This window comes from Microcaecilia unicolor, chromosome 10 (assembly GCF_901765095.1).
Source record: "Microcaecilia unicolor chromosome 10, aMicUni1.1, whole genome shotgun sequence".
Lineage (NCBI taxonomy): Eukaryota > Metazoa > Chordata > Amphibia > Gymnophiona > Siphonopidae > Microcaecilia > Microcaecilia unicolor.
In genome coordinates this window covers 52,381,367-52,395,118 of record NC_044040.1, presented here as the reverse complement: position 1 = coordinate 52,395,118, position 13,752 = coordinate 52,381,367, and the positions used below count along the sequence as shown (strand labels likewise).

Here is a 13,752-nt window from a genome sequence, read left to right as displayed (position 1 = left end):
AATTACACGTTGAGTATTGCCCCCTTAGACCAAGTATTTTTGGAAAGAGTAAAAAGCATTCACGTCTATCCATTCCACTCAGTCATTATTTTACAGATCTCTATCATACCTCCCCTCAGCTGTCTCTTCTCCATGCTGAAGATCCCTAGCCGCTTTAGAACTTCCTCATATAGAATTCGTCCCATCCCTTTTACCATTTTTGTCACCAGGGCTGTGCCAAGGGTCTGTGGCGCCCCCCCTGCAGAAGATCAGTTGGCGCCCCCCAGCGCCCCCCGCAGACGAACAGTTGGCGTGCGCCCCCCCCCCCCACCCCGTGAAAATGATCGCTGCCCTCCCATCCACGCTCCTCTCTCCCCTGCCCCAACTGCCCGCCCTCTTCTCCCTCCCCCAAGAACCCTTTTAAATTTACCTCCGTCCGGCAGCAAAGGCGCAGCGTCAGTGAAGGAGGTGGCGCTCCCGACGTCTCTTCTAGTCTTCCCTTTGCTCAATGTCCCGCCTTCTTCTGACGTTATTTCCTTGACGTCAGAAGAAGGTGGAACAATTTTTCACAATCATCTTGTAATTTAACAACTTTGAATAACTTTGTGTCAGCAGCAAATTTAATTACCACTCCCATCTCTAAATCATTTATAAATGTGTTAAAAAGCAGCAGTCCATGGGGAACCTCAGTATTTAATCTTCTGCATTGAGAATACTGACCATTTAACCCTACTCTCTGTTTTCTATCTTTTAGCCAGTTCTTAATTCACAAAAGACATCACCTCCTATCTCATGACTTTCTAGTTTCTAATTTTAACATGAAGTTTCACACAACTCCAGATGACTACAACAAAATAGCAGACTATCATTTACCCAAAGTGAGGAAACAGCAAAGACAGCAGCAACAACAACAAAAGCTGCAGCAGTGAGCACATTAACAGGCCTCAGTCATCCGTCTGGGTTTTTGTTTGAACTGGAAGCCCATGATGGAAATGGAGCTTGTGAAGGTGTGTGGGTTCATAAGTCTTTCTGTGATTGTCAATGCTGGAAGTACGTTGAAGTAAAACTCTAGAGGTATTGGACGAAAGGTCCAAGAGGGATGGGGGACCCCTCTGAAGGGCCACCACCTTGTAGTGGTGGAGGGGCTTCTGTGTTTCAATGACTCAGAGGGATATGCTGAAGGGTTACCCATATCAGACAAGCTTCTGAGGAGAAACCAGACAAAGAGTGTCCCAAACTGGGAGAGTGGTAAGATGGCGACCTGAAGTTCGTATGCCCAATGGCCCAGCTGTCCTCTGAAGTTTTGTCTTCTTTAAGTAAATTTCCTCTCTGCAATTGCTGTTACCTTAACTGAGAGGAAGGGGACAACCGGCAGTCGGCCGCTGATGGCCAGCGTTTTGTCCCGAGCAGCAAGTGTGGGACCACTGCGCGACGAACTGCCCACAGATAAAAGGGTTGGCGAGTCCTTTGATTAGCGCCGGCGAAGGAGCGTCAATGCTCTTGGACCTGGAAAAAAACAACTCCATCGCTCCCGAATTATTCAACCACCATGTCCAAAGGAGTGGAGGAGTGAGTTAGCGGCATATGCTGAAACAGAGGACGTTTACAGCAGAACCCGAATTGGCGGAACCACTCCTAAACACCTAAGAGAAATCAACTTGGAGTTTTTGGCTCCCGTGGAGGTTACATTGAATACCATCTGGAAGGTGCTTCGGGACCTAACGGTGGCAGTAAATAATTTTGTTTCAGATATAATTCTATTAGAGAGTTACATGGACAATTTAACTGAACCCTTTGAGAGTGAAAAATTGATATAACAAATGATTGTACATGAGCAAGAAGTGGTTATGACCTTGAAAATGATAATAGACCAGAAACTTTGAATAATAAAATGAACATTATTATAGATGATTAATATCAAGATTATTGTTTTTCCCAGCGTTCCGGGTATGACTCCTAAAGTTTTCCTCAGAAATATTTTCTCAATTATTACTTTAAAAGGAGTGAAGCCTGTGAAAACTGGGATTACTTTAATCAGTGGGATCTGAATTAGACTTATGTATATGTATTGTTAAATAACTTCTGGTTTTTAAAAGAGAAAGAATGTAATCAGATCTATTATTTCTAACTAATATTGGACAATAAGTATGTTTCCAATGAAATGATTTGACTACACACCATATTGGCCTTGAAGAAGCCAACCAGATGATCAATGTGGAATAATGAATTACATGAGTAATATCTGGGGATAATCAGGTTAATACCACGTTTTTTTCTGTTTACTGTTTAATTGATCTCCTTGTCTTGTGTGGCCTAAGGAAGAAAATAGAATTACCTGACTGAAATAATTCCTACATATTACTTTCTCTGTATTTCTGGCAAGTTGTTTTATCGCTTGTAAACATTTAAATGGTTATAAATAAAAAAACAAAAAAAAAGAGGGATGGGGGAAAGGAACCAATCGTTTCTTGTGACCTCCATTTACTGACTGATACCGTATTTTGGGTCATAACCCCAGTTTGAGAACAACTACATTAACATCACCCAGTCCCAGGTGAAATGTGCAAGTGCATGGTGGAAATAAAATTCTGTGTATTCCTAAATAAATATCAGGAGTCTGACTGGATAGGCTAAAACTTCAAAATGGCTTAAAAATATATATATATATTCTGCAGTGGGTAATGGCTGAAACAAGCTTGTTTTTAAACTGAATGGCAGTGGATTCTCTAAATTGCCTGAGTGAAGTTGTTAGGTGGGATGTTTATTGTGTAGCCCTTATGTTGTCAAGGCTGGGAAGATGAAGATCAAAACAAGATAAAACAAATTCCTTTGGCTTTCTTACTGGTCAGCAAAATGAATTGGTACTTTCTAGTAATATCTTTTGTTTTCTGTAGGGGAAGAGAGATATTTGGTTTCAGGGAAAGATGGTCAACAACATGAACTAGTGATCTGTAGCAACAATCTTTGTTTTCTGTAAGGGAAAACACAGAAAGGAACAAGTACAGTATGATACACTCTGACTTCTCAAGAGATCTGCAGAAGAACAGCAGAAGCCTGCCTTTGTTTCACTTCTCTAGCAATGTTGGTATTCATATTATTTTTGTTCTTCTACAACTGATAAAGATAGAACACCAAAGTGTTTCATTCATTTTATTTCCAAGCATTGTCTTATTGCAAACATAATCTAAGCTAGAAAATGGAGGTAAAACAATAATTATTCAGTTCCTGTCTTATCACTCAGGTACTTAAATTGACCATGTGCCATTGTGTTCTGGAAATTTTTTGAGACAAAGGGAAGCAGAAACAGGTTTCAAAACAGATTGTTGTGTGTGAGCGTCGGACCTTAATTTGGGAAGATAAAAATACATAATTTTTTTTTTGCCACTAACAGATTTACATCCAGATATACAATGCCAAGCCACGTCTGGGTAGAGGCATTGAATACCCAAGTATGTAAGACAGCTGGCACTTAACTGGTTAAGTGCCGATATTCAGCTTTAACCAGTTAAGTTAAACCAGCCAACGGATGAATATTGACCTTTAATCGGTTACGTGCTGATTTTGCCCCAGACCTTACCACTGAATAGTCAGTTTCAGTTTAGGTGATTAGTGCTGATATTCAGCAAGCAGCGTTAGCAAGACTGTTTCCTCTGCCACATCCCCGCTTAGGTATGAAATGAATAGATAAATTTGATTAAGTATTTAAATCCCTGTGAATATTATTTTACGTGTTGTATTGTTTACATAGAATGTATTAACATTACACTATTATTTATTACTATTAGTTTTAGGCATATCATCTTGAGCTACTGTTAGGTGATTAAGAAATAAAAATCACTGACATTGGACAAAATGAAAAAAAAAATCATGAAAAAAATCATGATTTCAACCATAGCAAGATCAAATCAAGTTAAGCACAGGTAATAGTTTGTACAAATTAAAAAAAAAAAAGATAACTAAGTAAATCTAATTTAGTCTTATCAAGAATAAATCTAGCAAAAGGTATCTTTTTAGAAACATTTCAACTGACTTTACCTGAAGGTTCTTTCAAAGTTCTTTCTAATTCTGATAAAAACATGTCTTCTGAGTACTGGCTCTCTTCCAAATTAATTGAATCCATGTATCTATATTTAAAGATAAGGCATGTTAATAAAAAGAAATAGATATAGTGAGACAAAGGTGATGATAAATGTAAACACGGCACCATAAAAAAATAACATTTATACACAAACGGGACATAAGCACACATAATATAAATCTAGATATATCGCAACAACAAAATTCTATACTATTTAAATTATTACATATTACAAAACAGGGGTCCTTTTACTAAGTGGCAATAAGCACCAATATGTGCTTACCGTACAGGAAAATGCACTACCACGGTGTGCATCATTAAACAACTGTTGAAAAGGGCTCATGCCCTAATGGCTATATTTTAAATGGGAAATTAGCATGTGGCCATTAACTGAGAAAATGAAAATTCAGTCATTTTAAAGCTGCAAAGCTGCACTAAAAGTGACCTCAGCACATGGTAAAACCCACGCGCTAGCCATAGCGCAGGCCACATTTCAGTGCAGCTTAGCAAAAGGGCCCCCATAATTTGGTGTGCAGAAGTCTGAATTAAGAAAGAAAATTTTTAAGAATGTCTATGAACTGAAAGAAAAAAAGATCTTGGATAGCATATATTATTAAATAAAGAAAAAACCCCATCTTAATTCAATCTTGAATCAACAGAGTGCCATATGGGCTGCAGCCTTCCTTCAGAGCAAATGAATGGCCTTGATACATGAAAGCAAGGCAAGCAAGAAGGGTTTTGAATACTGCTTAGTGCTCAGGGCTGTGATCCTGGTTTGGGAGGATCCAGATTGGTCCTCATGGAATAAAAAGAGGATTGTTAAGAACAGCATTTGATCATGCCATCTTGAGTATTGTAAGCAGCACCATGAGAATCAAGAAGAGATCCATGGTATTTCAACCAAGAAACCATGTCCTACTTGGCCTTGATATATATCCTGCTATGCCAGAAGAATATTCCAGAACACAACATCATACCATGTAACAAAATGCAATTTACAAACAAATAATACTTGTTTTAAGGTTATTATTTTAAAAACATATCAACATGTAAATAGTGGCATTTACAGTACATGTGTAGATTGCTTACACTTGTAAATACCGATGTCAGAAAGCAGATATTTACACATGGATACTCATACCATGTAGACATTTCAAGGGACCGTGGTTTAGATGGGACTAAAATGTGTATTCCCCATTTTAGAAAGGAGGATTTAAAACTGCTCAAAGGCACGTGTAGGTTTTTAAAAAGTGCTCGATTTGGCCAGGGCTTTAAATGAAGGATTATGTAGTTCATATTCACCTCTAAAATGAAAGCAAGTTAAAATTGTAACCTGAGACCACTGGGAAGCTATGGTCCAATAGGCCTCTCTCAGCTTTAACTGCTTGTTGCTTTGGACTTGAGAGGCGAGTGCTACCAAGGCCTCTGATCTCGCTTGTGGATGAAAAGTGTATTGCAATGTATTGAGCAAGGCTCCTATGTACTCCAATCACTGAAATGGGAGATGGTGGGACTTGGGATAGTTCATTATGAACCCTCATAGCTCCAACACCCGAACAGTTAGGCACATTGACTCTGTCGCTCCCTCCTATGATGTGCTCTTGACCATCCAGTCATCCAGATAGAGAAACACATATACTCCCAGTCTGCTACCGCTAGACATTTGGTGAATACCTCGGGAGTTGAAGCGAGGCCAAATGGCAGAACGTGATACTGGTAGTGTTTTTCTATTCTGAATCCAAGAAACTTCCTGTGACTGGGAAGTACCAAAATGTAGGTATAGACATCCTTTAAGTAAAGGCAGCATAGCCAATCTTTTACCTGGTAAATCATACTGAACTTTTCTTTCACAAGGAATTAGTTCAGGACCCTTAGCTCTAGGATAGGATGAAATCCTCCCATCTGGTTGAGCACAAGGAAGTACCTGGAAAAGAATCCCTTCCCTTCTTCCCTCAGTGGCACAGGTTCAAAACCACATTGGCCTGTAGAAGGGCAGAGATTTCCTCTGTAAGTACCTGCTTGTGCTGAGTGCTGGTGAACGATGCTCTTGGTGGGCAATTTGGTGGTCTTGGATGCTAATGCTGGGCGTAACCAAAACAAACTATTTAAAGAACCCACCAGTCGGAGGTTACAAGAGGCTACCTTTGCTGGAAACAAATTCAGCCTTCCCCCAACTGGTAGGCCATCCAGGATGGTTACTTGGACTGCAGCTATACTCTCCTGGAGCCACTCATAAGCTCATCCCTTGCATTGATTGGGCAGCTGGCTGGGACTTCTGAGGATGGACTGGTGAAGCCGAGAGCACTGGGCCTGTGGCTGCTGGGCAGGGCGAGAAGGCGGAGGAAACCTATGCCTTTCAAACTAGTAGGATCACCGCCTAGGCCCACTCAAAAACCTCCTAGAAGAGAAGGCTGCATCTGGAGGCTGCTGAGACAAGAACTTGTCCCCCAAAAGATTGTCTCCTTAGCAAGGTATGTCCACCAGCCTCTCCTGAACCACTAGTTCTAGGTCAGACACACACAGCCATGAGAGTCTGCACATCCCCATACCCATGAAAGTCTGGATGCAATACTAAAAGAATTATAAGCGACACTGGCCAGATACTTTCTGTACTCTAGCTGCTTTACTGGCCAACTGGTAAAGCTCTGTAGCCTGCCCCTGAGGGACAGAATCCACAAGACTAAGTGTACAGTGTAGCAAAGATATCAACTAAAGGCTCATTGAGACCTGATAAATCTTCCTCCCAAACGAGCCTCTCTACCTGGGGGAGCCAAAGCACGAGTCCTGGAGTTCCTGGTTTGTTTAAAGGTAAATTTGACAACCAAAGAATGGTGAGGCAGTTGTGCCCTCTAGAATACAGGAGCCTTCTGGATACAATACTGCATATCCACCTTCTTAAGTGCGACCAGCACTGAGGGAAGATTTCCAGTTCATTGTTGATATATCTTTAAGGACAGGGTGCAATGCTACTGTGATCCCTTCCATAGGAGGCAACTCAGTCCAGAACAGATAACATCTCTGCCTTGGGCTCCTCCTCTGTCCCCAACTTAAATGGGATAGCCAAAGCCATCTCCTTGACAAACGTGTGAAAGAGACCTTCAGATGGACATTTATGTCTCTCTTGAGGTGGGGAGGGATCAGAAGGGACCCTCATAAGACTCCTCCTCTGAGAAGTAATAAGGGTCTTCTTCTGAGTCCAATGAGTAATCCCGTCAGAATCCTTACCGTGCTCAGATTGGACTGAGTTAGTCTGTGCCTGCCCCGGCTCAGTGGAATCATATCCACACCCTGAAGGGTACCGAGGTACAGTCCTACCCTCAATCTCTGAGGAAGCTTTCTCCTCCAATGTTGAGAGCGATACTGCACGGGTCGATGTTGACACCCTTTGAGGCACCAGTGCGAAGGATCTCTCCATATGCATGGTAGAAGCCTTAGGAAGAACATGGGGCTGATCCATAGCTGGCACAAGTGCCCTCAATGCCTGTGCAGAGTGCAACTGCAGTATCTGTGCCAGCATCTCCCTGACCATGACTCGGTACCACTCATCGAAGAAAGGCATCGGCAAAGACAGGGGAGCCAAGACTAGGCAACCCAAGAAGGAGTTGGTGCCGAACCAGAAGCGGGAACCCGTCTGCTCACAGACTTGTGTACTAGCACCTCTACCAAAGAGGGAGAGTGCTCCTCCTGGTGCTGGCAACTCGAGAAAAAGAAAGGAAACTTGAAAAGTTGAAAAAACTATAAAAATTAAAAGGAAACAAAATAAAATACAGATTATTGATAAAAGAATCGCAAACGAGAGAAAAATAGTCACATGGGAAGGCACCACAATATGAGAAAAAAGAAACATACTGTGAGAACACAAAGATGCATCGTCCATGCTCCTCAGAGAAACAAAGACTGAGGGACCTGCGCTTGCATGCTGGGCAGGAAGGAACCAGCATATGTGTGGTAGGCCACTGCCAGAAATTTCTATATTCATCTCATTAGTCAGCGTCCACACTAGGCTCAGCTGAATGACATCACCTAGATGTAAGAATACAACTGGCCTGCTTGTCCTCAGAGACATCTTGATTTACTGTTCAGATCATAATTTTATCCTTTTAACTAAGGTAGAAGATCTGATGATTAGCACTACTACTCACGTGTCATACATGTGTTATATTTCAATTAAAATCCATGCTAGCAAAAGCACTTTTATGTTTACCAATGAAAAAAACTGTACAAGATTCTTACTTCTGCAGGTCTTTTACATCATAGTTGCTCTCTGGTAGGGTTGTAATTCCTCGACCATAACCAGTGCCACCATGAAGTTGAAATTCTATGTATGAAGCTTCTGTTTGATTCCCATGACTTGGTGTCTGCATTTTTGCATGAAGACTGTGAATTCGGAGAAAACTCCCAACCTAAATATAAAAGTCAATATTATACGATCCATTTCTAAACTGCACTAAAATAGTGTAAATTTTATGAAACACGTTCCACAGAATTTACTAACCTTCCTGCGGTAATAAAGCATGTGCTCCTGGGTGCATTAATGTGGGATGTCGCGTCCTTATCTGAAACCCACCATTTTTTTAAAAGCCTGCTTCCAAAAAAGACATCCCCCCCCCCAAAAGAAAACCAGGAAACAGTCAAAAAGAACTCCCAAACTCCAAACGTCTGTGACGTGTGAACAAAAATTGTGCCAAACCCCTATATAGCTGCGGTAGCCCTCCAATCCATACTAAGAAGGAAATCCCTAAGCTCTAGTTGGGCATCTCCTCCTTTATTCCCATAGCAGGTTTCAGAAATCCAATTTTCAAAACAAAGCTCCATTTCCTACCCCAGAGCCCCTGGCTACCACTCAAGCCTCGATTCACCCACACTGATATAACCAGAGCCATAGCAGAGCAAAATGCACTCCTTGAAGTCAAGATGAGTTTCCAAGGTAGTAGCCACAGGACAGCACCAAGTGACTGTTTCAGGGAGAGATGTTGAAAAGGCAGTAAAAGAAACAGTCAAAAGAAATACCACCTGTCTGACAGTTAAAAGCAGTATAGTAAGTCTCCCCTAAATAAATAAGGGCCCCTTTTACCAGGCTGCAGCAAAAGGGGGCCAGCGCTGGCGTCGGTGCGTGTTTTACACACGTGCCGAGGCCCCCCTTTACTGCAGCCTGAGGTGGTAAGTACCGCCGGGCTGCTGCAGTAGCCCGGTGGTACTTCCTGTATAGCGAGCAGTAAGCCCGCGTTTGCCTTACTCTCGTTTAGTAATAGAAGCCTTAAATAATTGAAAACACCAGTGAACACCAGTATTGCAACTGGGATAAAATTTATTAGTGTATTGACCTGCAGTTGTATTTCGGCATTCACCTGCATCAGGGGTAGTAAACCTTATTGGACAAAAACACAGTGCTCTGCTGGCTATATAGGGAAGGGAAATGGGAAAGGGAAATGGGACTTGATATACTGCCTTTCTGAGGTTTTTGCAACTACATTCAAAGCGGTTTACATATATTCAGGTACTTATTTTGTACCAGGGGCAATGGAGGGTTAAGTGACTTGCCCCTTTCTTTCCGAGCACTCTACCAAAACCCTCATCCACACCCTTGTCACCTCTCGTTTAGACTACTGCAATCTGTTTCTTGCTGGCCTCCCACTTAGTCACCTCTCCCCTCTCCAATCGGTTCAAAACTCTGCTGCCCGTCTCGTCTTCCGCCAGGGTCACTTTACTCATACTACCCCTCTCCTCAAGTTGCTTCACTGGCTCCCTATCTGTTTTTGCATCCTGTTCAAACTTCTTCTACTAACCTATAAATGTACTCACACTGCTGCTCCCCAGTATCTCTCCACACTCGTCCTTCCCTACGCCCCTTCCCGTGCACTCCGCTCCATGGATAAATCCTTATCTGTTCCCTTCTCCACAACTGCCAACTCCAGACTTCACGCCTTCTGTCGCGCTGCACCCTACGCCTGGAATAAACTTCCTGAGCTCCTACGTCTTGCCCCATCCTTGGCCACCTTTAAATCTAGACTGAAAGCCCACCTCTTTAACATTGCTTTTGACTCGTAACCACTCGCCTCCACCTACCCTCCCTCCTCCTCCTTCCTGTAACATTAATTGATTTGATTACTTTATTTTTTGTCTATTAGATTGTAAGCTCTTTGAGCAGGGACTGTCTTTCTTCTATGTTTGTGCAGCGCTGCGTACGCCTTGTAGCGCTATAGAAATGCTAAACAGTAGTAGTAGTAGCAGTGGGAATTGAACTCAGTTCCCCAGGATCAAAGTGCACTGCACTAACCACTAGGCTACTCCTCCACTCCTATAGGACTTGCTGACTGAGAATCTTCTAATATCAAATAGTACTGCACGACTTCAAGTGTATGGCTGTGATTCAACCAACAAACAAAGTGGCCGTGCTGGATCAATGCACTAAAATGTTATCCTTGTTGCCATATTGGTAATCATTGGCATTTTTACTCCTGGCCCTCCTGAAATTGCCACTCCAGGTACAGTAAAGGGCAAGCTTTCACCACATCTTGATTTACTATAGGAATCACCAGCCTGTGGTTTGTCTGTAGCACAGGTTGCTGATTCATATGGAAAAGGACTAACGCTGCCTGTGAGCCACCTCACGCACAGCGATAGTCCATCATCCTGGAAGCATTGGGCCGCATCTAATAGGACCTGCAGTGCTTCACTAGCCACCTCACCACCCTGATCACATCACTCCCCCAATCCAAGCATCCCCCCAGCACATCAATCCCCCTCTCCCAACACATTTATTTATTTATTCATTCATTCACAGACTTATTACCTGTACATTTAAATTACATTATGGCAGGGTACAAAATTGTGACTGCAAAGAATTAAACACACAACTGAAAGTCAATCACCCAACATAAAAAGGGAGGGGAAGCCTAGCAGAACAATAAAATACCAAAAGACATTAATATAATGGAACATGAAGGATTTAAAAAAGAAAAAAGAGAAGATATCCATATCTGATCTATTAGATTAAGCCACATCAGGGTAGGCTTTACAAAAGAGACAAGTCTTAATCAATGATTTAAGTTTCTTGATGAAGGGCTCCAAACGAAGGTGCATAGGGAGGCTATTCCAAAGAGTTGGGGCACTGAAGGCAGCTGAGCCGCCGTTCGATCTCCATTCCCCCCTTCCCCTCCACAAAGGGATGGACAAAACTAATTCATTTGGAGAAATTGTTTCCAATTAGCTTTTTTTTTTTAAATGCAGTCATGTAAGCTCTTCTTTCTCAGATTAGCAACAAGCAGAACAGTGAGCTGCTTTAATTCCAGGCTCCTGTCCCTTTAAGGAAGCCAAGATCAGTGCTACAGCTTCCTTGACACTTTTCCAGCTGCTAGCTGGCTTAATCCTGTGGCTAGCTGACTTGGTACTCTAGTTTTATCTTATTGCTTTAAGTAGTAGCACAGTTTCCAAAACTCAGTTCCAAACTATACCATAATCTTATAATTGTTCAGCAGTCTGTACGCTTCTAAAACAGTCAAAGCATTATCAGCTCACAAAAAACACTCCGCAGGGAAAAACACAAAAAACAAATTACTGTTGCAAACACAAGTCCTTTTTACAGCCTCTTCATGCCTATTGCAACATTGTTCAGGGAAATGGGGCTAAAACAGCAGCTCCCACCTTAACAGCAGTTAAAAATTCACTGCCCTCATCCACACTGCTTAAAAGAAATTAAAGTTCCAAGCAAAAGAGGCTTGTATCTGTTTTTTGTAACAGCTTACTTTGCAAGGCAAGGCATACCTTGTTCCAAGTATTCCATCTCACATTCTTCTGGCTCTGTTAAGCAAAGACCAGCAGCTTCTATCTCCATGGGTTGTTCAATTTCCCCTGACGTCTTCGAAGCTGGAAAGTCCGCTCTTAAACATGGCTGCATTATGTTTTTTCAGGGATACACTTCCTCCCCCCTTGCTCACTTGCCTTCCTGAGGTAGGAGAAAATTCTCACCAGCTGACTTCACTGTGCTAGAGGTAAGATGGTCCCTCCCCCTCTTCTGGAGATAGTTAGGGATCATCTCCCAATTCTTGACCATTTAAGGCTATTTTTAGCAAAGCCCTTGTTAGAGATTTTCTGGCAGGCTTAGGAGTCTGTCTTTAAGAAAATAGCCTATAATTACCCCTCTGCCAGTGCCTTATATGTATCCCACCATGCTGCCACAGGTGAAAATGCCTCTGTATAAAAGTCTCTGGTGAGACTTCATTTACAGTACAGTGTACCACTCTGGAAATTGTACCTTCAAAACAATATAAACAGGATGGAATTGGTCCAGAATGCGACTACTAAAATGGTCAGTGGGCTTCTTGTGGAGGAGGTGGAGACAAAGATTGTACCTGAATTCAAGAAAGCTTGTGACAAGTACAAAGGATCTCTAAGGGACAGGAAGGAATAGTAGACGGTATGACTGGGCAGACTGGAGAGGCCTTAAGGTCTTTATTATCTTTCATTTTCTATCTGCTCAATATTCAAAACGATTTAAGTAAGCAGGAGTGGCTCCTGTTCACTTGTGGCCATCTAAATGCCAATATTCAGTGGCACTTAACTGGGCAGTGCTGCTGAATATCGGCTCTGACAGGCCATGTTTGAAACTGGCAGGTCAGGAGCAGTACAGGGGGGCAGAGTTGGGGAGCAGCTGACAATTATACAGGTGCCAGCAATATTCAGTGCCATTGCTCCATACGTCTGCCTAGCTATGTGAGTGCCGGCATCTGTACGAGTTCTAGGTACCAGCATGAAGCTTTCTGATACCCTCTCTCTCCCTCCCACTCCCCAGAACATCAACAGGCCTTTCTCCTCCCACCCTCCCTTGGAACATCACCAACCTCCCTTCTGATCCCCCTCCAGAGCCTCCCAGGCCTACCTGCCCAGTTCCTGGTCTTCTAGTACAGGAACAGGCAGAAGTGCTGCCCACTCACTCCTTTCCATTGCAGCTGCATCTTCAAAATGAATGCCGTGACCTCCAGTGGCAGTCTCACGGTACTCTGTAATACTGTGAGGCTGCCTCTACAGGTTGTGGCAGCCATTTTGAAGGTATGGCCATTTTGAAGGCTCAGTTATGATGGGCAGTAGCAGGTGGGCATTGCTCCTGCCCACTCCTACCCTAGATCACCAGTAACCGAGGAGCTAGGCCTAGGAAGGAGGGTTTGGTGATATTTCAGGAGAGAAGGAGGGGGTTGGATATATTCTGGAAGGAAAGGAAGGGGATCTGGAGGAGGGGGTTGGTGCTATTCCAGTGGGAGGGAGGGAGAAAGGCTTGCTGACATTCTGGAGGGAGGAAGGAAGGGAGAGAGAAAGAGGGGGGAACTGGCCAAATGTGTGTCTTATGCAGGCCCTGGCTGAATATTGGCTGGGACCTGCATAAGACCTGGCAGTCAGTTTAAGATGATTTAGCCCCAGATATTCAGTGCAAGAGCCCGGTCATGGCCCAGCACTGACTAGCCAGAGCTAATTTTGCCTGCGGCGGTCAGTGCTGGAATAAATTCTGATCGCTGCGGGCTGAATATCAACTGGTATATTTTTCTGTTGCTTTAAAGATGCAAATTTCAAGTTTATGGTCTTAAATATAAACATAGAAACAGAAACAGAACCAACAGAAACTGACAAAAACTGTAATATTCTTAATAATCCTTTGGGAGGCAGCAAAGCATTTTCTTACCATTCAAAACCGATATTCACTG

The 13,752-nt window shown here is 42.8% G+C and overlaps 1 protein-coding gene across 1 annotated transcript in view; it reads right to left on the bottom strand.

Moving 5' to 3' along the window:
• Window positions 1–13,752, bottom strand: part of POT1 (protection of telomeres 1) — a gene marked incomplete at its 5' end in the record, with an annotated part of 199,990 nt that overhangs the window by 47,850 nt on the left and 138,388 nt on the right. The window contains 2 exon segments of the mRNA XM_030216827.1: window positions 4,015–4,103; window positions 8,291–8,460. Of these exon segments, the coding sequence (XP_030072687.1) occupies window positions 4,015–4,103; window positions 8,291–8,460 (259 nt within the window).